Genomic DNA, 22811 nt, shown 5'->3' on the forward strand with positions numbered 1-22811 from the left:
CTGGTTTTCCTCCTCCCATCCTTGCTTTCTTCTATTAGAGATCATTGAGGGAAACGGAGTAGCCTGTGCCTCTGCTTTGCTCTACGGCTTGGCTCCTTTGCTCTCAAGCTGTCAAAATTTTGATTACCTGAAAGAAGTCATTAAGTGCTTGCTGTGTGCACTCTGATGTCAAGCCATGAAAAAGTAGAGCCCTAAGAGCACTTGCTCTAATAGGGAAGGACGTCTAGGGAACCCCCATAGCAGAGCGTGCAAAATAAATCACTGCTTAAGTGCAGGCCTGTTGTACCAGAAGGTGTTTGGTGGCTGAAAGTAAGAAGCACGTGAAGTTGCTTCCCGCCCGTTACACCTTTATAATGGAGTGGAACAGAAACTAAAAGAATACTGATCTAGTCATTGCAGCTGAAGCATCCAACCTAGACCAGACTGAAAACTGTAGGTAGAGCTGTTTGCACATATGTGGATGTCCATTCGTGGAAGCTTAAAAATTCAATTTCAGAAATAAGTGAAAGTATATGCAGATAATATAACGAGTAGTGTAACAGGTTTGCTATAGGGAGTGAGGAAAAAGAATGACACTGCTGCTTGATGTGATTTTTTTTCCTGAAAAAGGGAGAAGGAAGACCTGCCCACTACCAGCAAAAACAGTATCAAATCTTATTCGTGCGTGCTCTCTGAAAATCTCTGTGGCATGATGAAAATGTGGTCTGCAAACGCTGTTCTGAGGGCAGCCGCAACTAACTTTTATCCTTACTTGCATGAGCTAACACCGTAACCCTGTGTGGTGTGTCAGCTCTGACAAGCATATCACATAGCACAAGCTGTCCCAAAAGATTAAAACCAACAAAAACAACAAAAAAACCCACCCATCTCTAGAAACAACTTTTACAAAGAACAGTTCCCTAATGTGAAACACTTATTTTCTGCTTCTCACGGTCCCAGTAGCTATTGGGTGTGTGTGTGTAAAAGGCATGAGGGGGTTCATGGTGGGGATGGGGGCGGGGGAATACACCCTGCAAACGAGAACCTGACATGGGTAACACATGCTATATGCTCTGTTGCAGTAAAACCTGCATTGGATTTGTTAAAAGGATACTTTAATCGCCTGTGTTCTGCTTGCAGATATAAGTCCTGTTTGTCGAAACAGTAGGTGCTGTGGCCCTTCACTCTGCTAATTTTTTCTCCTGCTTTGGGGTCTCATCTGTTCTGGGAAAAGTGTGTTTGTCCGTGTGTATAACTTCATGTTCTCATCTCTAATACGTGATTTCTTTTTTTTTCTGGGAGTAGATCTCGGTGATTAGAGTCACTGATTTAAAAGTGAGAACATGCTCTTCTGTATGCTCTTCATTGTCTCAATTGTCTATTACAGATGATCAAGATACTAAGACTGATTCTGTTGCATCTCCTGCCAAAAAGCAAGACCCCGTCCTGCTCCACCAGGAGATAAAGCAAGAAAATGTATCAGGAAAGAAGAAAGTCTCTGCAAAGAAGCAGAAAGTTGATAATGGTGAGAATACCAGGGGTTTCTTATTAGTTCAGACATGCCTGACAATTCAACCTTTTTTTCTTTCTTTCACCTTCCTTTTGGGAAAGAAACCTGTAGGATAACTTTTTTAATTTGAAAAAGCGGGAATTACAGGTAGGAAAAATCCTGATAGGCTGTTTTTTATTTTATGACGGAGTACCACTGAACATGGGATGCCTCTGTGAACCTTTCACCTTTCTGAGCTTTTTGCATCCAAGCATCTGCACTCGAATTGAGGAGTTACGTATTGACATAGAGTATAAGCTGACCAGGCTCGGAGCAAGGCACGTCTCTAACGGCTGCAGTCATCTGCCCCAAACAAGACTGCAGTTTTTTTTTTTTAGCCAATTGCTTTTTCCTCTCTTATTGTCCTTTTGTTAGCTAGCTGTTGCTCCAACATAAACTGCTCATCTTCGCTGTCAAGGCCTTTACTGTTCGTCATCCCTCGCTCCCTGCCAAGATGCTGGTTCTCGTCTCTTGGCTCAGTCTGCCTCTGTGTTTCAGTTTTTTACAATGAGTGCTGTTGTGTTTGTGGCATTTGGGAAGAGCGTGACCACGGAGTCCTGTGAGGCCACCTTGTTAGCTTCTCTAAACTCTTCCTCGCTGGGACAGCGACGAAGAAGCTGGTGGACTGCTCCTGGAGTAGATGGTGTCGGTCGCTGTGCTTCCTTTATGTTTTGGTCAGGTCAGACTGCATCACTGAGCGTCTCACAGATGTTAGGCTTTTTGAGAGGAAGGGAATGAAACGAGGGGAAGATAAGGAGAGGAAGTAAAATAAAAAATGAGGATGCTAACTGGGTTGGATTTGGGGTATTTCTGCTCGAGGAAACCTCTCTTCACTTCAGCGCTTGCCATGTACGTGCAGGTGTTTGCTTGCTGCATAAGATGAGAGGCTCTGGCAGGTTACGTGGAAGGAAGGTCCGTCTGGCCTGTCTTCCTCCTTAAGGGCAGGCAGAATGCGGAAGCATTTTCCAACTGGCTCTCTGGCAGCCAGGAAGACGCATTTGTGTTGCACTGATGCCTGCAATCTTGTGTCCCACCCATTTCCCTCCGCTCTCCAGCCCACTGCATGGCATCTGTTCTCCATCAGGCTTCAGCTGGGCTGGGTGGGTCAGGAGCTTCCCTGCTGCGTCGTGGCTCTGTGCAGAGCGTCTCACATGCTTCAGGCAGCGTGTGCTGGGCAAACCCCCAAATCCACCTCTGTCACTGGCTGCTTCTGTTGTCCCTGCTCTGTCATTCTTCCTCTCCCCACCCCTGCTTTTACCTCAGCAGCGCAGACTGAGCAGTTCCGTGGGCAGAGGCTGTTTCTCACCACGTTGATTCAGTGCTGTGTGAATGGAGACTGAGGTCGGCCAGCACCTCTGGCTGTCTCTCTGAATATTAATGGTGCCTGAAGCCTGCTCTGACAGATGAGAGGTCTTTATTAAGTGCAGCTGAGTCTGCATGTGAAATAACTTGATTGCTGCCCCTACCACATGTTCTGCCGAAGTGGTTTAGGTTGCTGGTGATGTAACCTGGGTGAAAATGCTGGCAGTAAGGTACTAGCTTCTAACAGAACAGGAACAGAAGACTTACTGTACTCGTGTTTCAGAGATGCTGCGTGCATTTCATACACAGCCCGAAGTAGACCGGTCTCACCGATGCTGTATGCAACTTCAATGAAAAAGTGAAATTGAAATCAAAATGTAAAGGTTCTTCTCTGCTACTTCTTAAAATGCTGAAAGGCAGCTTTGAAAATATAAGTTTAATTGGAGCTATTAAATTCTTATGCATTAGAGACCTTTATTTAATGAATTTACCTGGAGAGCTTTAATGAGTTAAGCTTTGAAGGTTATTAATATAACTAGCTACTGAGATTAGAGATGCTGTAATCCATCTCACTAATGTGTTATGCACCTTTTCTGTATATTGAAGTTAATTATTAAACAGCTTTAACCAACCCTGTGGACTTTTGGTTACAGTTTTGGTGGATGAACCTCTTATTCAAGCAACCACGTATATTCCTTTGATGGATAATTCCGATGCTGGCACTGTAGAAAAGAGAGAAGTGGTTGAAGCAGTGAAACAAAACATGAATGAGGGGATCCAGAAGAGCAGTGGCAAGAAAATGAAGAATGAAACCGATAAAGGTAAGAAAATGATAACGCAGTCTGCTTTGGGCATCAAACTGTGAGCAGTGAGAGTATGCTGTGCATTTGGGGAGGGGAATCTTTTCTTATTTGCTAGGAAGAAAGGATTTGAGGAGAACATTTGTGGCTGCAGGACACTGTTCTTGTCTGTGCTCACTTATGCCCTGTTTTTGGCACTGCTGAAAGGGCTTTGCTTCATCTGAATCCTTTTAGTGCTGACTGTAGGCTTTTGTGTCCGAACAGTGAGCAAACTGGTGATCACAGACCACACAGATGCATGAGAGGGTGTGCTAGAATTTCTCAGTGCTTTCCCCCCATCTCCCTGGACTATTCTTCTCTAATTTATGTTCAGTGATTTCTCTTAGGGGCCTAGTACTTGCCAGCATTTTGTTTCCTGTTCCCTAGCTGTACAGTGGCTAGGTTAGGTATCGGTAACAGTGCTGGAATCCCAAGCACGGGCTGTTGGAGTCTGCTTGTGCCTGGGAGTGCAGCCTGCATGCTCCAGTGCTGTTCTAAAGCTGCCTTGGGCTAGCCAGCTAACAAGTATGTGTGCAGCACAGGGTTACCTGATGGAAATTTCCCCTGGAGTGTTTGAGTCTGGTGGCGTCCATCAAGATGCTGAATTTTCCTTTTAATGCAGTTGGAGTTAGTTGGGAGCGGGAAGCTTCCTTCCTGCTCTCCTGAGGAGGCCTGATGTGACTCCTGAGCACCGTGTCCCAACCTGAGACCTCAAAATAGGTCACTGACCTGCTCAAAGGATGCCAGGCCTCCTGAGCTATGGGGTGAGATCCTTCAACTTGTAGGCGGGCAGAGACAGACAAGTGACTGAGCAGTGATTCCTCTGTTCAGGTCTGTTCAGAGGGCTGGCTCTTCACACTGTCTGCTTGGTGATTCACTGCACTCTCTGTTTTTAGACTTAAATTCTAAAATGCTCACTCAAAAACTTCCTGGCAGCTCTCTGTGGTACCTATGTTGGATTCCCACTTGCCTGAGGCTTCTTTTGTGCTTCCAGCTCAACGGCTGTGTATTAATCGCTGTGGGGCATCAGAGCCTCTCGTGTGCACCCGTCCCTTCTCATTTCCTTCGCAAGCTGTAACCTTCTGTGTGAGCTTCTAATTCGTCTGTGTCAGCTGGGATTTGCCCTCCCGATATAGAAATCTTCCCGTATTCGAACTGTAAGCTTCTTGGGTGCAAGGGCAAGGCTCCTGCTGTGTTCGGGGAGCGCAGGGCTCAGCCTGGTCCAAGCCAAGCAGGCTCCCAGCAAACCAGGCTCTGCTCTCAGGGTTTTGGCATATTCCTGGCAAAACTTCCAGTGTCACTGGTGTCAATGCAGCAATGACGTGATCTGAAGTCTGTGGCCAAGGCTAAGTTGGATTTACGACTAGGGGAGGATGTGCTAGAATTCCTCAGGGCCTCCCCCCACCTCCCTAGACTGTTATTCAATAGTTTATGCTCAATAATTTCTCTTAGGGGCTTGGTATCACCAGCATTTTGCTTCCCATTTTTCATTCATATTTTAATCTCTGGAGAGGTTTGGGTTTGCCTTGTGGCTTGGTGTCAGTGGCACATTTAGTAGTACCTGTGGTGAGAAAGCTGGACCCTTCTCCATGCTCTGTGGGTTGTTCTCTGAACCAAGAACTATTTGTAAGCTTTTTCTGTCGCTTTTTTTCCTCGCCAATCCCTTGAGAGATTTTCATGCGGTGGTGAATATTTGACAGATATTGCGTGCCTCAGTCTTGTACTTCCATTTCTTTAAGTTAGGGGGCCACCTAATGACTTGTGTGTGCATTCTGCTTGTTAACGAAAAATGATTTTGTTTCTGGAAGAGCATAATTGATTTGAAATACGCTTGCCTGCTTGTGTCTTTTGAAACACTTATGGAATCAGCGATTAGGATGGGTCTTACTGATTTGTCTGCTGCTGCAGAAGTTCATTTCCAAACTTAGACTGATGGAATATTTTTCTGGTTTCCATGCATTGTAATCATAAATGTGCCGCTTCTTAAATTCATTACGCTGTCGTCTGCATATTGCTTTTGGAGCCAGGCTGCCCTCTAAATTGGGAGCTCAGTTTGAATTACTGTCATAATACACTGGGAAGAACTCTACAAGTTCTCACATTCATGCTATTTTTTTCCCCCCAAAATCTGTGTTATGCTTTATCTTCTTGGTAGTGGCACTATAAATGTTACCAACTGTACAAACAAAGCGGTGGGATTCTTTTCCCAAAACTGTCAGCTGGCAGATTGTTATCAGATTTAAATCGGAGATGTTGTTTTTGCTGAATGCTCGTGACCTTTTGCTTCTTGGCATTTCAGACTGAAATTAAATATAATGCGTAATGATACCCCATCACATGCTGTTTCAAGGCAAAATAAATAATTCTGTACGGAGTCCAAAGTAAATATAGCCTCCCTTCTGTGTTGCAGAAAATGCTGAAGTAAAATTTAAAGACTTCGTAATGGCCATGAAGAACATGATCTTCACTGAAGACGAGGCCCGTTGTGTAGTAGAGGTGTTGAAGGAAAAGTCCGGTGCGATTCATGATGCCTTACAAAAGGTGAATGTCCACGGGCGTGGGGGAGAGAAAGCTGTGAAATGCCCAGAAACTGGGGAGATGCTGTGAAATTAGCTGTACTGATGTTTTGTTGTCATTTCTGCGTTACGTTTTTGGAGGGCTTTTTTCCATTTGGTCTGACCTTGCTTTGCAGGTGGAAAGCAGTTGTCGGATAGCTGCGTGCTGCCATCCCATGGTCTGCCTAGCCAGGGTGGTGGCTTCTAACAGCTCCTGAAGGGTAGGCACAGCCATGAAGTATAGGGTAGATAGCCTTCTCCAACGTCAACACACTAGAGTGAGCAGCAACAGCAGCCCTACGCTATCTGGTGACTTTACAAGTACTTTACAAGTCTTTCACAAATGCATAAACAGGATAAACAATAGTAGAAATTAAGGGAAAAAACAATGTGTGGCTGTGCGTTCTACCAGCTAATTGTGTGTTTTGTAGGACTTCATCTTGTAGGCTTTTGTATTCTAGTACTCTGACCACTCTGGATATTTTTCACAGGACCTTAGGATGCTTCAGATTAGAAGGGACCTCACTAGGTCTGCAGCCTTCTGCTCAAAGCAGGGCCATCCCCAAGGTCAGCCTGGGCTGCTCAGGGCTTTATCCAGTCTGGCCTTAAACCCTCAAGGACTGGGATTGAACGACTTCTCTGGGCAATCTGTTGCAGTGCTTGGTGGTTCTTTATTTTTTGTTTTTTATAATCTCGGTATCAAGACAGAAGAGAACTGTGACCGCCGATATCTTGCATGTATCTACTCCTCGCTTCCATAACACGTTCCTCTATTGTCACTTCGTGCTCGTAACACGCAGTTTGTCACACTTGGTCTTGCACTTCTGTTCTTCTGCAGATGTGGTACCAGGAGAGAAATGCAGAACTGGATGTCTCAGTTCAATTAAGGCAATACAGTAGCATATCACACGATAACTCAGGTTGGAAGGGACTTTGGGAGGTCATGTAATCTGTCCAACCTCCTGTTCAAAACAATATCTACACTGTATTTCTATCAAGTTCTTCAGGGGTTTGTCCAGCTGGGTCTGGAAACCTTCAGGGATGGATGCTTCGCAATTTCTCCAGGCCCCTGTTTCATTGCTTGTCTGAAAATCCACTTGTAGTGGAATCACCTGTTTTATTTGGAACAGCAGACAGCTTGCTTGCTGTTTTTGTTCCCTTTAAAGAAAGGTTTGGTGTTAAAGCTAAACCTTTATGACCCAAATGGGTTCCTTGTTTTGTATAAAACCAATAAACGTTAATTTCTGTAGGTGGAAACGAATATTTTCTTCTCTGTAGCTCATTCAAGACACTGTCAGTGTGTTTTGTGTATGTATGCAGTGCAGAAGGCTTTTGCAGGGTTTCAGGTACCTCCTATCTAGGTTATTGCCTGACCCCTCAGACTTCATGGAAAGAAGGCTAAGTTCAGAGTTTTCCCTGTATACCGAAGAAAACACTTGACTAGTTCATGAACGAAGCTTGGATAAAATAATTCTCAGTATTTATTTAACCTTTCCCTTCCACCACAAGTACACAGCAGAAACAGTGCCATTAAAGGAGAGCTTCCAAGTAAATTCAGGGTGGGTTTGTGGGACTGAGGCTCCTCTCTGCTTCTTCCATGACCAGACTTTGAGTGGAGTCTGAGTGCAAACACTTGGGTTTGCCCCCATGGCAATCAGTTCACTTTCAGGGCAGAGAACAAAAGTGCAGGGCTGCAGGGATCGTTCCCCTGCTTCGGTTTCCTGCAGCATCTCTAAACTCGCTGCAGTTCTCCCCAGCAGAGATGTGATCACGTCAACTGGAGGCTCTCCTGCTAAGAGGAAGGAGAGAGCAGATCAACATTCCCTCTTCCCTTTGTAGTGAGGCTTCAGGAGATTGTTTGTAGTCCTAATCCAGGTTGGATTATACCTGCTTTGAGTGCGGGTTGGACTGGGTGATCTTGAAAGTCCTTTCCAAGCTCAATTATTGAATGATTCAGCATCTCGGTGTTGTTTTCCTGTCTTTCTCTTAATGGCTCTTCTTTGTTTTCCCCAGTGCCACCAAAGCGGCCGTCTTCCAACGCGGAAGCACCTTAAGAGCCCATTTATCCTCTTAATTGGTTTCAGTGCCTTGGAAAATGCATTTCCTGGTCTAATGAAATCGGTGCTGCAGGATCCATTAGCGGCAGGGTTGGGTGCCCGTGCCATGTATGCTGTGCAGATGAACTGTTTGGGGGCAGGAGAGGGTGTTTCTTCCTCTCGGGCTTGTTCTGCTGCCTGCTGGGGTGCTGCGCAGGTACTCCTGGCATGTACGACCGTTTGTGTGTGCTTCTGCTGCAGGCTAGCAAGGCAGAGTCGGCTGCAGCGATACATCAGCTGCAAGACAAAGAGAAAATGCTCGCTGTGGTGAAGGAGGAGGCAGCCGTCGCGAAGGAACAGTGCAAGCAGCTCACCCAGGTAAATGTGAAGAGGTTCTTGCGTACAGAGCGATGGGGTAGTAGCAGGGGCTTGGAGAACGAGCAGCAGGCAGATGCTGGCTTGCTGAGTTTAGTCTAAATTAAAAGGTAAAATCTCTGATGTTGGGAAAGCTTACCAAGACTGTCTATTTTTATGATGCTGTTAATGTATTTGTGCAGGGTTGTCTTCCAGTAGTTTATCCAGATAGTTCACTCTTAAGCTGAGATTATTTTTCTTCTCAAAAGATTACTAAAAGCAAACACTTCCTTCGTGAGTATAACACGGTTTTGTGGACACAAATACAAACCACCTCTTTGCAGTGCAGCTTTTAATTTGGTACGTATTCTAGTATTTGCATGCTTGTGTATTTCTAGGCGCAGTAATCATCAGTTTCTTCATGAAGCAAGCTGCAGGAAGTTTAGATTCTGCTTAGCAGAGTTGCAGCTCTGCTAATTTTAGGCTTATTTACAGATGCACCACTGTCAAGACCAGTTCATGCAACTTGATTATTTTTGTTATGAAGACTTCAAAGGGAAGTAGTTACTGTAGAATGAGAGGAGAGTTGTGCAGATGCTGTAGTAAATCGGACTTGTTGGGGGAAAGATCCTTATGTTTTGGGTAACCTGAAAGTAGGCTGGCATTAGAACCAGGAAGGTTGTGGGACAGAAGCGAAGCACGGAAAGCTGGCTGGCTGAGAAGCAGAGGGAGTGTGAGAAGGAGCCTGGGTGTGGGAGAAGCTGATGAAGGAAGGCGGGGGGAGGAAATCTGCGAAGTGGTGCTTGTGAAGGCAAGGCAGGACCTGCAGACAAGTAGGGAACGTTGTTAGCTTTTGCAATTTGGGCTGTGGGAGGAAAGGGAGAAGGAGAAATAAATGAGCATTCCTCGAAGCTGGGAGGAAGCAGGTAAAAGCAAAGCTGCTGCAGTGCTACATCGTGAGGGTAAACAAGGGACAAAGCTCAGCTCAAGTGACACAAAGCTCTTATTTTCTATTCAACGTGTTCCTCTGAAGGCACTCAAAAGCTATGGAGGGACTTTGAGGGGCAGGTGCAGAGGTGTCCCTGAGGGGTGTTGGTGCAAACGATAACTGGAGAGGATGAATGAGAGCAAGAGGAGCCTGACTTCTGCGGTATTTGGCAAAACACAAGATGGGTGAAAGCTAATCTTGCCAGCATCTCTGGCACTGCCTTGGCAGGGTGCGTGGATTTCTGAGGACTGTAGATGGATGGTGGAAATTGGTGGAGAAGGAAGCTAGAAAATGCCCGGGTGCCTTTCCTCTTGTTGCATCTTACTGGGTGCAAGTACGACGATACTAACATTTGAGAAGGCTCTGTGTCAAACTGTTTAAGGTGTATTTTCAGAAGTGACTCGAAACTTTTGCTGTGACTTAAGTTCCTAAATGCCTCTGTGAACACGAGCTTGGGAACTCATCTCACTTACTTCAGTCTGGGAGAAACAGCTTCCTGAAGCTAGTTAGTTGGCTCGAGGGGGGGAAAAAAAAAAAGCTTTTATTTAAATTAAAATACGGAAAAAGCTGTAATTACTCTGAAGAGATGGGAGGTATTCAGGCTAACAATTTAAAGCACTTAAAAGATGCATCAAGGCTCCATGTGCTGTGAGAAGAGAGGCTGACTCCTAATGCAGGCACTTTGAATCTCCTCTGGAGAAACCTCTGGCGCTTCGTGGAGCTGTGCAGCTGGAGGCACCTGAAGCTTAGGTGCTGCAAATACCTCGTTCAGTGGTTGGAGCTTGCTGAAAGCTGCACTTAATGTTTTTGCTTATTATAGCAAGTGCTCTTAGATTGCAGAGCAGCAGCTCTATGAGCTTCTCAGGTGTCCAGGTTGAATTCCTGGCTAATAAATGATTAATCCAAATAGAAATGTGTGTTTTCATTTGAAAGCTGTAATGTGGCGTCACGCTGGTGGGATTCAGGACTTCTGTTTGGCTGTTGCTGGGCGCTAATAGCCCATCTCCTCTGGCAAAACTGTTTCCAACGTTGCCTTTCAACCTGCTACAAAGCAATTGTGCTCTGAAATGCTTTGTAGTTTCACCGCAGCTTATCTGACTTGTTCCATTTTGCTGTACTTGGGAGGAAAATCTAAGGTCTGCTCTGTGCAGTATCTCTGGCTTTAATTATTAGGACTCTGTGTGTATAAACTGGCCAAACTCACTGGATATAAGACAACAGAAGACTGCTATTTAAATTGGCAAACCTCTTTTAATGTGAAATTATGCTGACCTGAAATTCTCATGCAGGTACTGAAAGCTTGGTCGGGGTAATGCTGTAATTTCGGAGTAAATGATGCTGACTGTGGTTTGATGTATACTTGATACATTTCTAGTAAACATAAAATGTCTGTTGGACTCTAGAAGGGACCAGTAGGTGACTACTTAACCTTTTCCTTCGATTTCCCACCCAAGGAGCTGGTTGCAGAAAAGGAGAGGAACAGCTTGCTTACAGCAAAAATGAGAGAACGCATCAACACGCTGGAAAAGGAGCACGGCACGTTTCAGAGTAAAATACATGTTAGCTTCCAAGAATCCCAGCAGATGAAGATGAAGGTAAAAGCTTTTCCAAAACTGTTTGACTCGAAGTTCATGCCCAAGCAGATCAGTGTTGAGAAGCCTTTGCTGTAGCAAAGGATGCAGCGTCTGTTGTTCGCTTCCATAGAAACTGGCTTCACTTGTCACCCAGAGCCTTGAGTGCAGTGTCCTGCTAGCTGGTGGTGTGACCCATCTGCATGAGGGTAGGAAAATTCATGGCAGTTTCACGGCTTAAAGGACGGACAAGGTCTTTTTGTAGATGACCGTATCGTAGTCTGTGAAAGACGAGCGCTAGTCAGCCTGTCTCTGGTCCAGTTCTTTTTACTTCGTGGTATTCTGCTGAAATGTTAAGCAGTTAAGTGTGAAATCTCATTGAAATACTCAACTTCAGAGAGACGCTAATCCCCAGGATCATTTAGCAGCTGATAAATCACACTTTTAAATCGTACCATAGAGTGATTAGACAAGTTAATATACAAGAAATATCATTGATTGGGAAAGTGCTTTGCCGAAAATATTTGCAGGGCATGCTCTTGCTTTCTTTTTGGTTTTAGACCCTTGTTACCCTCTCGTGAAGTTGCATTATAACGGAGTAACCTCACCAGAGTTTTTCACTGGATTAAAAAATTTGACTTCTTTTTCTAAGAAAAATGTCCCTTCCTATACCTACTGACAGGAGTTTAGATACGACATTCTAGTATTTTTTCCTACATAGATGTCACAGCATCAAGCCTAGCATGTGAACTTTCCAGCCTCAATGCTGTTTCTTCTGTTGCATCTCGGCATTGAGGAGAGTGCCATCTCTGCAGATTTGGAGCAGAACTACATTCTCCAGAGCAGATACTGCTTGATGGGCATCTACGCAAGAAGCCGCATAGTGAGAGGGTCTCATCGCTGCCTGGGGAGGGTGAAGGAGGTCTGGGCACCAAGGTGTGACTTCTGCAGACGTGTCTGCAGCAGTCAAAGCTGGAGGAAGGAGGTGCAGAGGAGCTGGAGTTCTGGTTCTGCTCCCCCTGCTGCCGCTTTATAGCGTTGCAGAGAAGCTGAACCTTAATTGTCAGAGCTTTCAGTTATGCAGGGCGTGTGCCCCGGCTTCTGTTGGGATCATCTGTATATGTGTGGCTTTTTTTTTTAAACCCACAAAGCAAACACTAAAAAAACCTCCCAAGCCTGTAGATGCCCAAGGGACAGCTTTTCACATGTGTTGGTGCTGAACTGGATGTGGCTGCCCTGCAAGGGCCTGCTGTCTCCTGCTGTGGTTGTTATGCAAACATTTGTTTGGACTTCTTTGTGTACGAGATCCTCATTGATGAGTCAGTCATGAAGAAACTAGGTCTTGGAAATGATGTCAGCTGTATCTGCAAACTGGAACTGGTAGAAGAGCAAAGTATTACATGCTGTGTGTGCTTGAGGATTTTCAGAGCAGGCTGTTGGATTTTAGGACCAGCTGTGCTGTCATCTGGATATGCAAAGTCCATTCTTTTTTCCTTTATACCGTGTGTTTTGAGAGTGTTTGAACTATTCTGAAGCAGCTTTAGGTCATCGGGGCTTCTCTCTGCCTCAAACTGTGCTGGAAATGCATTTGAAGCATATTGCCTAAAGATCTATTTCATAGCCTCGACTTCAGGGTATTTGATGAAGACTAGCCTTTTGCAGTTTACGTGCTATAACCTGTGTATTTTTACTTATTTAAAACTTTTCTGATTTATTTAAAGATGTTGACTTCTAATGTTAATTCGCAGTGGCTTTATTTTATTTCCCTCAGGAAAAGGGAAGCTGATATCTAGTTAATGATAATATCTAAAGTTACACAGTCGAGTAATCAGTATCCTAAGTAATATTTGTGTGCCATTTAAAACAAGTGTTGTCATGATACACTGGAATAAAAGGAAGCTGCTTTTATTCAACAAGAGGAGCTGATTTGCATAGTTTAATTGAGGAGTGGGTGTGTGTGGAAGGAGGTAAAACTGTCCCTCTCCCAAAAAACCACTTGATGTTATTTACTTAAACTACTGTGTAGTTATATCTGCTGTGATAAGTTAATGTTTTTTCTCCTTCAGTGAACTGATCTTTCTTCCCTTCAGTTCCAGCAACTCCGTGAGCAGATGGAGGCAGAAATAAGCCACCTGAAGCAGGAAAATGGTATCCTGAGAGATGCTGTCAGTACTTCTACCAATCAAATGGAGAGCAAGTATGTTAGCAGCTACTTGGAGCTCTGTGTGTTTTTAAGTTTTCCCTGTAGAGTTCTGGCTTCTGCTCCTTCTGTTTCCATTTTCTTGGCTGACTCTGAATTTGTGGTTAAACTAGGAAACACAGCTGTTTTGGACTGGGGAGGTACCTGCTTGTATTTGCATCGAGCCAGGACTTTCAAAACTGATCAGTGTCTCCTATCAATTTGAAGGCAGAGCGGGTGCTGGGGTCCAACAGGAGGGACAGCACAAGTGTTCTGCCTGTTTGGTAGGGTGTCTATCCTTTTCCCTGTGGCTTTAGGGGAGGAGCTGGAGCTGGGATCCTGGGAGGACAGCAGCTCTGAACTTATAAAGCAGTCATGTAATAAGAAAAAAATGTCAACGCCCTGCAGTTAGTGATATGACTGGGTGACAGCTGGATTTATCCACTGGTGTTTGGAGAAACAGAAATGCATCTCAAGGTTTCATCTCTGTGAGCTTGTCCTCTGTCAGCTCAGGAAGAACCAATGTGTTGTGATAAAGCTGAGTGCCCAGTAAGGGGTGTAGCCAGAGGTGAACTGCTGCTGGTGGACTCCTGCCTATAGAAAGCAAAAACCACACTTCACAGGCTCTCAGATAATTGATTTGTAACACTTGGGGACTAGAGTGTCAAAACACTGTCAGGACTTGGAAATAGCACTGTAACTTCATTTTCTGGCCGTGTTGTTCATACCAAGATGCTGCTTCCGTCTGGACCTTTGTTAACACCTGAACTGTGGAACATAACTTGGTGGAGGCACGTTCTGCTCCCTGCCCGTGTCTTGCAATGTGGCAAGTGCTAGGAGAGGGTACCTGGCTTTAGAGGTACCCTTTTTGTAGAAATGAAGTGTCATGATCACTAAATTACCCCGAAAAATTCTTGGTTTGGGCAAATATAAAAATAAAATGCATTTTATTTGCTTATATACAAAGGGGGGCCTTTCAAAACTCTTATCTTGGGCTATACAAAAGCATCGTCTCTCCCCAAGTGGGAGAGTGCATCATATACCTTCACAAGCTGATAATGAGTCGAGTCTACAAGGCGGCATGTAATCCGAAGAGATGCATGCAAGTAGCAGTCCAGAAGGAATAGTCTCGAGTAAGTTATAGATCAATAATCCTTCATGGGAAGAGGAACAGAACGTGAATTTCAGTGTGAGACCTTTCCTTCAGCTGAACCTCCTTATATAAAGCTATCCAAATTATGCCTATCGGCTTGCATCAGTTCCTTTAAAACATTTGCTTGTGGCTTATTGCTGACCTTCATTTCTGACTCAGTGGGTTGTAGCTGCTGCGTGCGCTGATAGCCAGTGTTTCTGACCCTCGTCCTTCTCCTAGGATGAAGCAGTGTGATTAAAACCCAGTACAGCCCTCTGGCTGCAAATATGTACCTAATGCTGGTATTTGAGTAGCTGTGATTGCCTATGCTTCTTGGAGAGAGGAGGGGGGGGGTGAAAAAAGCTGTAAAAATGTTTATTTTTAGGCAGTCGGCTGAACTGAACAAGCTACGCCAGGATTATGCCAGGCTGGTGAATGAGCTGGGAGAGAAGAGCAGCAAGTTGCAGCAAGAAGAGCTCCAGAAGAAGAATGCAGAGCAGGCAGTCGCTCAGCTAAAGGTGACTTTGATTTTCTCTGCCTTGCTGAGTTGTGCTTGAGGGTTTATCTTAGCCAAGTCCTGAGACAAGCCAGATGCGAGGCATATGGGAATCACTTTAGCAGTTTTCCTGGTCACTAAATCTCTCATTTTTCTTTATATGTGCAAATACCTGAAAATAGATAATTGCAGAGCCGTCCGATGGGCTTACTTAACACTTCTATTCAGTACTACGTATTTTCCTTGGTTACAAACTATGAAGTGAAACTTACCCTCCCAGGTAAATATATTTGTCAAAGCGTAGTTGGTGGCATCGAACTTTTTCTATGGGTGTGCAATTTGAGCAGGATTAGATTTTTTTTGAAACTAAGGGCTGTGGCTTCAATGAACTTCTAAATTTTTAAAGAAATGTATTTCTAAAGACTTCAAAAACCAGTCTGCCAATGTTTTCATGTATCTTTTTCATTTTCTTTGGAAGAAGAGGTCTCTTTGTATTCATGCTTTTTTTTTTCAGAAGAGAAATATGGTGTTTTCAGGTGAGAATGCTGATTCAGAGCTCATTACTTCTTTTTGTATCTGCAATTAAATCTTGGCCACCAGAAGTTCTATTTGCCTCACCTGCCCTTGCAGGTGAAGAATTGGTGTCTAAGGCTGAGACATCTTTTAATTAAAAGATGTGGATTTGTGTGATACATGGCTAGTCTGGCTTCTAGTGTTAATTCTGAACTTGCAGGGCAAAAATGCTACGCTTTCATATTGCAGAAGTCATCCTGTTAAGAGCCCGTGATGAAATTCTGTTCACAATTTGCCTTTCAAATTAATAGGATAAACTGTCCTAGGAGGAGGATTACAGGGCACTCTGTCTCTCTGATGTGCTCTAAAGGAAACAAGGAACAACTCTTCTTCCTTGCCATATGTTTTGGGAATAGCACTGAAGAGATGAACTCTGAATATTTCAAAAATAAATTAAAGGTTAGACTTCTTTTCATCAACCCTGTCTTCAATGTAAAGGTCCAGCAGCAGGAAGCAGAAAGAAGATGGGAAGAAATCCAGGCTTATCTCAGGAAAAGAACAGCAGAACACGAAGCAGCACAACAAGGCATGTATCAAACAAAATTCCCTAATAATGCTAACTGCAGTGATCTGGCTGTTCCCATTTGTGTGTTTTTTTTAAAGGCATTGTTGAGTAAATGGCCTGAATAAAGCTCAAGTGAAGCCAGTACTGCTTCAGCACCTTAGGGTAGTAGTATGCTGTGATACAAGTTAGTTAAATGTTGATGAGCAGAACTTTGGCTTGCTGGAACGAGGCTTCTAATCAGCTTCCCTGTTTGCAGTAAAAGTTGTTTCCCCTAGAGTTCAAATACTTACTTCTGAATTCAAATCCTGATGTTTCTGCTGCAGATGTGCAGAATAAGCTTGTGGCCAAAGACAATGAAATCCAGAGCTTGCACAGTAAACTTACGGATACAATGGTGTCAAAACAGCAGCTGGAGCAGAGGATGTTGCAGCTGATGGAGAATGAGCAAAAGAGAGCTACTAAGGAGGACTCTATGCAAATGCGGGTGCAGGTATTGCTCACAAATCTTATTTTTTTTCCCCCTTTGTGTCTGTCGAAGCAGCATTTCAGGTTTTCACAAAGCTTTCCCACTGAATAAAGAATGAGGACTGTGTGCCAGTCTATCATCTAGCAGCTCATGAAATGAAAACTTGCATGGAGTGCTGTGAGAAGGTCTGGGGCCGTCTCGGACCCATCTTGGACCTGAGATGTAGCCTTTGCTGGCTTTAGGGAAACAAGTGGGTGTGTGGTGGCAGGGAATCCTTTTGACACAGAGCAGGCTGCTACTCTTCCCTACAAACCACTTGATCTTAGTGGGGAGAAAAATAGCATCTCCAAGAAATGTGGCATCTAAATGTTAAACTGTTCTTACTAACATAATCACAACTAGGAGCTAATACTAGCAAAATTGACTAGCTACAGATCTCAACCTGTTTTTTTTCCCCTGTGCTTTCTTACAAGGAACTGATAGAGCAAAACGATGCTTTGAATGCTCAGCTTCAGAAGCTTCATTCACAAATGGCAGCCCAGGTACAGCTTGTTCTTGGCCTCTTCCCTTTCTTTTGTAGTCCTGAATTGTGAACTTTCTGTAAAAAGGCAGATTTTTTTTTCTTTGTAGTTGGATGCGAGATGTGTAATAATGAAAGTGAAGACTTGTTAGCATCCTCTTTTTGTAGTATTTCTTAACCTGGCTTAAAACTTAAGCTTCTGCTGTCTTTCTGGGGTGGAAAAAAAAATCCACCTGTCTCCTCCTGCTGTGGCTTGCATTTATAACCACAGGTGGAATACCATTTTAAATGTTTTTTTTTCTGTAGCTTTGCATGCATATGTATTCTGTCTCATGTGGTACTTTGGTCTTTTTGCACTCCTCATGTGAACCACCTGATCATGCCTTTCCCTCGTGCATCAGGTTAAGAAGTAGTGACTTAGGGTAGTTGCTAGATAAAGCTTTGTTCAGTCCAGTGCTGGTTCCAGTGGTGGCAGAAAACAAGCAAGGACAAAAAACCCCACACAGTGCACAAAGCCTCTTATTTCCCATTTTAACCTCTAAAATTTTATTTTTACTGATTTCCTTAAGAAAATGTTGTTGTAAATGTGTAAAACTTCAGAGAGCTTGTCTTCTGAGTCACTGAAGCTGAGTTCCCTGTAGAGCTAAATCACAGAAGTCAACTCAGAAAAACTGTAACTCCTGTGGGCACAACTGGACACAACCATGAGCTCCCTGTTCATATGCATTTGGGTGCCAACTTCTTTATAATTATTGATGTGCTTGATGTAGTTTGAATAAATTCAACATCAGGCTGAAAATGTGTTATTGGGCTTCGTTTGAAGAGCTTGGTTTTAACCTTCTGAGTGAGGACAGTAGTGAAGGAAGAGGCACTCTGGATTTACAGCTTCTTCATGACCTAGTCCCCTTATTCCAGTCCTTTTAAAGGATTTTGAAAATAAATCCCTAGGGAAATTCAACTTTTCTTTTGTCTGGGTTACCCTAGGAAGCTGTTGGAAGGAAGAACAAGCCTTTCCCCTGGTAGCCTTTCTGGCTGTGAAAACACGGGGCTATTTTTCTCCCATGGGCAGTGTGTGTGAAAATCCTGCTTTGGGGAAATGGGGACAGGCTGGATACCACTGTGGAAACAAGGGTTGATGAAATAGTTTAGGTCATTCGGGAGAGATCTTCTGGGACTAGAACTATTTGTTCCGTTTTGACTGTCTGATTCTGTTCTGTGGCATGAGCTGGATGAGGCAGTGCAGGAATCCCAGTGCTATAGGGTGCCATGGGGACAAGCTCTGTGAGATTTGGGGTTTCTGGAGAAAGGTGAGGCTGGGTAGGGATAAGCAGATGTTTGAAGCACAAATAAGCATGGAAGCTCTTCTGTAGCTGCTACCAAACTGGGCATAAAGCAGTCTGCAGAGGTTCCTAGATGCCTCTTGATAACCTGTGTGCCAGGTCTCTCCTGCCCTGTTCTGGAGCGCAGACCCAGTGTAGGGGTTGTCCAGACCACTGAGCCCACGCATGTGTGACCACATAGGAATTAGGCTCTTTCCAGAGAGGAAAAGGTGTCCCTTGCTGTTCTTACGCCGCTGTTTTTATTCCTAACACAAGTCTTGATGCACTGTGCAGGATTTTTTGCTCTTTAGTTCTTTGAGTGGTTTGACAGCAGTGTCCCATAGAGTATTTAGTCCTTGGGAGTCACGTGCTGTTTTGATTCTGCTGAAGAGCAAAATGGCAAATAAGATGGTTCATCCTTCTCTTATGTTGCCTTAAGCAGAAAGGGAAGGGATGTTAATATGTGCTGAGATTCTTTCAATGTTCCTTAGCCAGGAAATCTTGAAATCTGCCTGTGCCAGTTTAAAATAACAAGGCAAATCTTAAAAAATGCTATTCCTGGCTCACTGAAAAAGATGATTCTTTGACTTGCTTTACTCAGTTGTTTTTTTTTTCCTTCTGCAGACCTCAGCTTCAGTCCTGGCAGAAGAACTCCACAAAGTGTGAGCATTCATTTCCCCTGGTATTTGGAAGGTGTCACTGGCTTCTAACACACACCACCTTTCCTCAGTGCGCGCTCAGTGCATACGGGAGGGACTGGCCAAGGAAATGTTGTTGTCTGTGCTTCTAACTTTCTAGCTGCAAGATTCACTTAGGAGCTGGGAAAACGCTTCCTGCGGATTTCCCTTCTGTGTCTGGCTTCTGGATTGTGTGTCCCTGCTGCATGGAAAGCAGTGACTCTCCTTGTTTGCTGCTGGCTATGTGCAGGGATCTGCAGTGAGCAGGAATGTGCGTGACCATGAGAACGTTTGTATCCAGGCTGTATTGCTGTGCCAGGAGATTTCTCCCTTTGGGAGGTGGGGTAGCTGTGTTTCAGAGCTAGAGAACATCCCATAAATTTTTGGCAAGCAAAAGGCATTTAAAAAGCATGGAAAAGCTTTTGGACTGAAAGTATATTGTCAGCAGGAATGAGAGCAGGAGCTGGACCGAAAGGCCAGCGTGTACTTTGTGTTTAGCCTGATGCTTCATGCGGAGCTTCCATCCAAGGCCTTTTAGTACTGATAAGTCATCACTTCTCATTTGTACAGGATTGCAGAAAAGGACAAACAGCTAAAGCAGATGGAGGACTCGTTAGGCAACGAACATGCCAATTTAACCAGCAAGGAGGAAGAGCTCAAGGTATAATAAAAGAATGTGTAAATGCCAGCTGGTAGAGGGACGGGCTCGCTGGATGTGCATATGAAATGAAGCCTGCAAGGCTGCTGCTGTCTGGATCTAGAACCAGCTCCTTTGGCTACAAGTCTGCTGATCTTTGCTCTTCCAGGCAAGACCAATGCATGATGCTGGAAAGTCATTCATAACAAAGGTTGAGGCTTTTCCTTGTTAATACCTCTAGACTCCTGCAAAAAGTGACCAGGGATATTTTGCACTGAAGAGTGGACATGCTTGAAAGACCATCTGTATGAAAAATGCAAGTGTTTCTTCTTCCTTCCTTCAGGTATTGCAGAATATGAACCTGTCCTTGAAATCAGAAGTACAGAAGTTACAGGCTCTGACAAATGAGCAGGTAAAATAGCTGTTTGATTCATTAAAGACTTCATTTGATTCTCTTCCCACTGTCTACTTCGTCATAAATACAAGGGCAGATCTGCGGTTTTGAGCGAGCTGTGCTTAAGCCCATTAAGGGCGTGAGGTTACAGAATCGGGTTAATACGTGATTTCTTGGAGTTCTTGTACGTGGTCGGAGGCCTGCTTCTTGTCCTCCCTTCTTCACCAACTACATCTGTTTCTTGCTTGGACAGCCAAGTTAGGGAAGCATTTTGCTCGTTAGGTTTACCTAGATTTGCAGGTGTGCAAAGTGCAGGATGTTGCACGGGAGCAAATGCGACTGTGGTTGAATATACAGACCTGGCAATTGCATGAAGGGCTCATAAGCATCCATCTGAAAAAGCGAAAACCAAGACTATACAGAAAACCTTCCCTGACAACAAGCATTTTTAGAACAAAATGCCTTTCCCCAGCTACTGCTGTGTGGCCTGTGCATTACGGAGGTGGAAATGCTGTGTTTAATTAGAGAAAATCTGGGCTGTTAAATGAATCCTTTTCAGATCTTCTTCCCTTTCATAATTGCATGCTTGCCTGGTATGTATTGGTGGTGTAAAAGTGCATAACGACAAGCTTACCCCTTTCACTCTTGCTGGTGAGTCATGTGCTGAGAGGCCAAATGACTTGTTCTAGCTTTTTAATATTGTGGAATGAAAGGTTGATTGAATCATGTGATGTATCCTAAGTCTGTGTTAATCCTCTTTGTATCTAGGCTGCTGCTGCACATGAGCTAGAAAGGATGCAGAAAAGGTAAATAAATAGCTCTGGCGTTTGATAAAACAGTTTTTATCAGCTTTTTATATTCTTTTGAATCGATGCTTTTTGTAAGATGTATTTAACTGTTCTGCTGTGTCTCAGCATTCACATCAAAGATGACAAAATAAGAACTCTTGAAGAGCAGCTTCGAGAAGAACTTGCGCAGACTGCAAACACGAAAGAAGAATTCAAGGTAAGATACGGAGTAACTACCTTTGTGCTTATTGACAGCAAGTTTTCCAGACTTCTCAGGTTGTGGAGCAGTTCTTATGATGTTGATTTGTGAAACAGAGCTGACTTGAAGGTGTTAAGCTGTGTTACAGCATTCTTTTTACAAGGCAGGAGCACTGTGGGATATCAGAGTAGTAGCAACAGGCTGTGCAGCTGAGTGAGAGATGTAATTCAAGTCAAACGTAGTGTCTGCAGTTGTGAAGAGTGAGGTCTTAGAAATGTGGAAGAGGAGGCTGTTCAATAAAAACTATTGCATTTTTTCTGCATTCTACCTCCTAATGCAACTTCCAAGTCCTTGGTGGGAGCTTTTATTGCTTGGGTTATCGTGCTGTCAGATCTTTTTTTTTTGTAATTTTTTTCTGTCAAGGTAGGTGTAAAAATGCTTATTTTCCTCCTGCCGGTTTCCAAATTGTTTCTCATAAGGTAGCAGCTAAATTGCCAAAGCTTTTAGTTCTGCCATCTGGGGTCTGCAAAGCAGAGCTGCTACTTGTTTCTAAGTGGTGTACACAAAGATCAACTTAACTCTTCCTTGTCACCTTAGGCTTTTTCTTCTGAACTTTAGCTTTAGACCTACTTTCCGTGAATGTTGATGCCTCAGTCGTCTTAACTCCTTTAAAACGCATGTTGGGTAGTGCTGTTTTTCTGCTGCTTTTGGTGAAAAAGGTCACTCAGTCTGAATCTCTTATCATGTTGGGAGGTTTGCTGGTGATAAAACAGAGCAGGTGGATAGGGGCCAAGGCAGCGAGGCTTTTCTAGGAGAAGTCGTGCCTCGTCGATCTCCTAGAGGTCTTTGAAGCTGTTAGGAGGCAAGTAGTGAACTTGGTTCACATATCAAAGCTGTGTTTTTGAAGATGTTTTGATGTTAGTCCCTTGCAAGGCGTGTTGTTTCTCTAAGTTGTCGCAGAGTAAGAGAAGACTGTTTCCACAGTTAATAGCTGATAAAAGAATAGGTAACAAAATAGGACTTTGGTTTTCACAATAAAGCAAACAAAGTGAACCTTCAGGGAGGCGTTTGCTGGGTGTGTAAGCAATCTAGAAAGGGGAGTGGGAAGAAGTGGCGGGTTTATTAATAATGGTTGATTACCTTGTGTGAGCTGTTGGCTCCCAGGAGTCGCAGGGGGCTTTCAAGGTGATGCAGTATTTTAAAATGGCAGGTGAAGTGCTGAAAACGAATATGATGAGGAATAATCTGAACTTTCCTAGAGTGGAAAAAGACCTGAGAGGTGTTGTGGGTGGTTATGTACTGAAATGAGCTTGGTGCTCTGTAATGGCCAAAAATTAGCTGGCAGCAATTCCGTCAGTCCTTAGGAAGTGAGCAGGGACCTGAGTGCAGATGGTCATTGTTAGGATACTCTGGAAACCTATAGTGTACTGTGTGAATGTTTTGTGCACTTCTAGTCTCTTCTTCTGTTTTTGATCCCAAACATAAGCCTGCCCTGGATGCTTCTACCCGAGCAAGTGTTCCTTTCTTTCCACATACACAAGAGGGGAAAAAACGAGCTCAAAACAGCAATTTGTTAACCCTCACCTTTGCTGTCCCTTCCTGCATGCGTTGTCCTTGTAAGGCTTTGGGTCTGAGCATTTCCTCTCATGAGAAGAGGGTTTTACTGCAAGCTAAACGTATTCTTCACAAGAAGGCTCCCGGTGAGAGCACTGATACGGTGATATTAAATGGCACGACCTCTCCAGTGTTTTGT

The 22811-nt window shown here is 44.0% G+C and overlaps 1 protein-coding gene across 17 annotated transcripts in view; it reads left to right on the forward strand.

Moving 5' to 3' along the window:
- KTN1 (kinectin 1) overlaps positions 1-22811 on the forward strand; it is a 74771-nt gene that overhangs the window by 21449 nt on the left and 30511 nt on the right. For all 17 annotated transcript variants that reach the window (XM_040557827.1, XM_040557837.1, XM_040557838.1 and 14 more), the window contains 15 exons: positions 1367-1504; positions 3484-3651; positions 6080-6210; positions 8522-8638; positions 11057-11197; positions 13264-13370; positions 14870-15002; positions 15992-16079; positions 16382-16548; positions 16998-17066; positions 18988-19025; positions 19611-19701; positions 20021-20089; positions 20840-20877; positions 20986-21076. In XM_040557827.1, the coding sequence (XP_040413761.1) occupies positions 1367-1504; positions 3484-3651; positions 6080-6210; positions 8522-8638; positions 11057-11197; positions 13264-13370; positions 14870-15002; positions 15992-16079; positions 16382-16548; positions 16998-17066; positions 18988-19025; positions 19611-19701; positions 20021-20089; positions 20840-20877; positions 20986-21076 (1586 nt within the window). The remainder of the gene's footprint in view (positions 1-1366; positions 1505-3483; positions 3652-6079; positions 6211-8521; positions 8639-11056; positions 11198-13263; positions 13371-14869; positions 15003-15991; positions 16080-16381; positions 16549-16997; positions 17067-18987; positions 19026-19610; positions 19702-20020; positions 20090-20839; positions 20878-20985; positions 21077-22811) is intronic.

The sequence above is a fragment of the Cygnus olor genome, chromosome 5 (assembly GCF_009769625.2).
Source record: "Cygnus olor isolate bCygOlo1 chromosome 5, bCygOlo1.pri.v2, whole genome shotgun sequence".
Taxonomy (NCBI): domain Eukaryota; kingdom Metazoa; phylum Chordata; class Aves; order Anseriformes; family Anatidae; genus Cygnus; species Cygnus olor.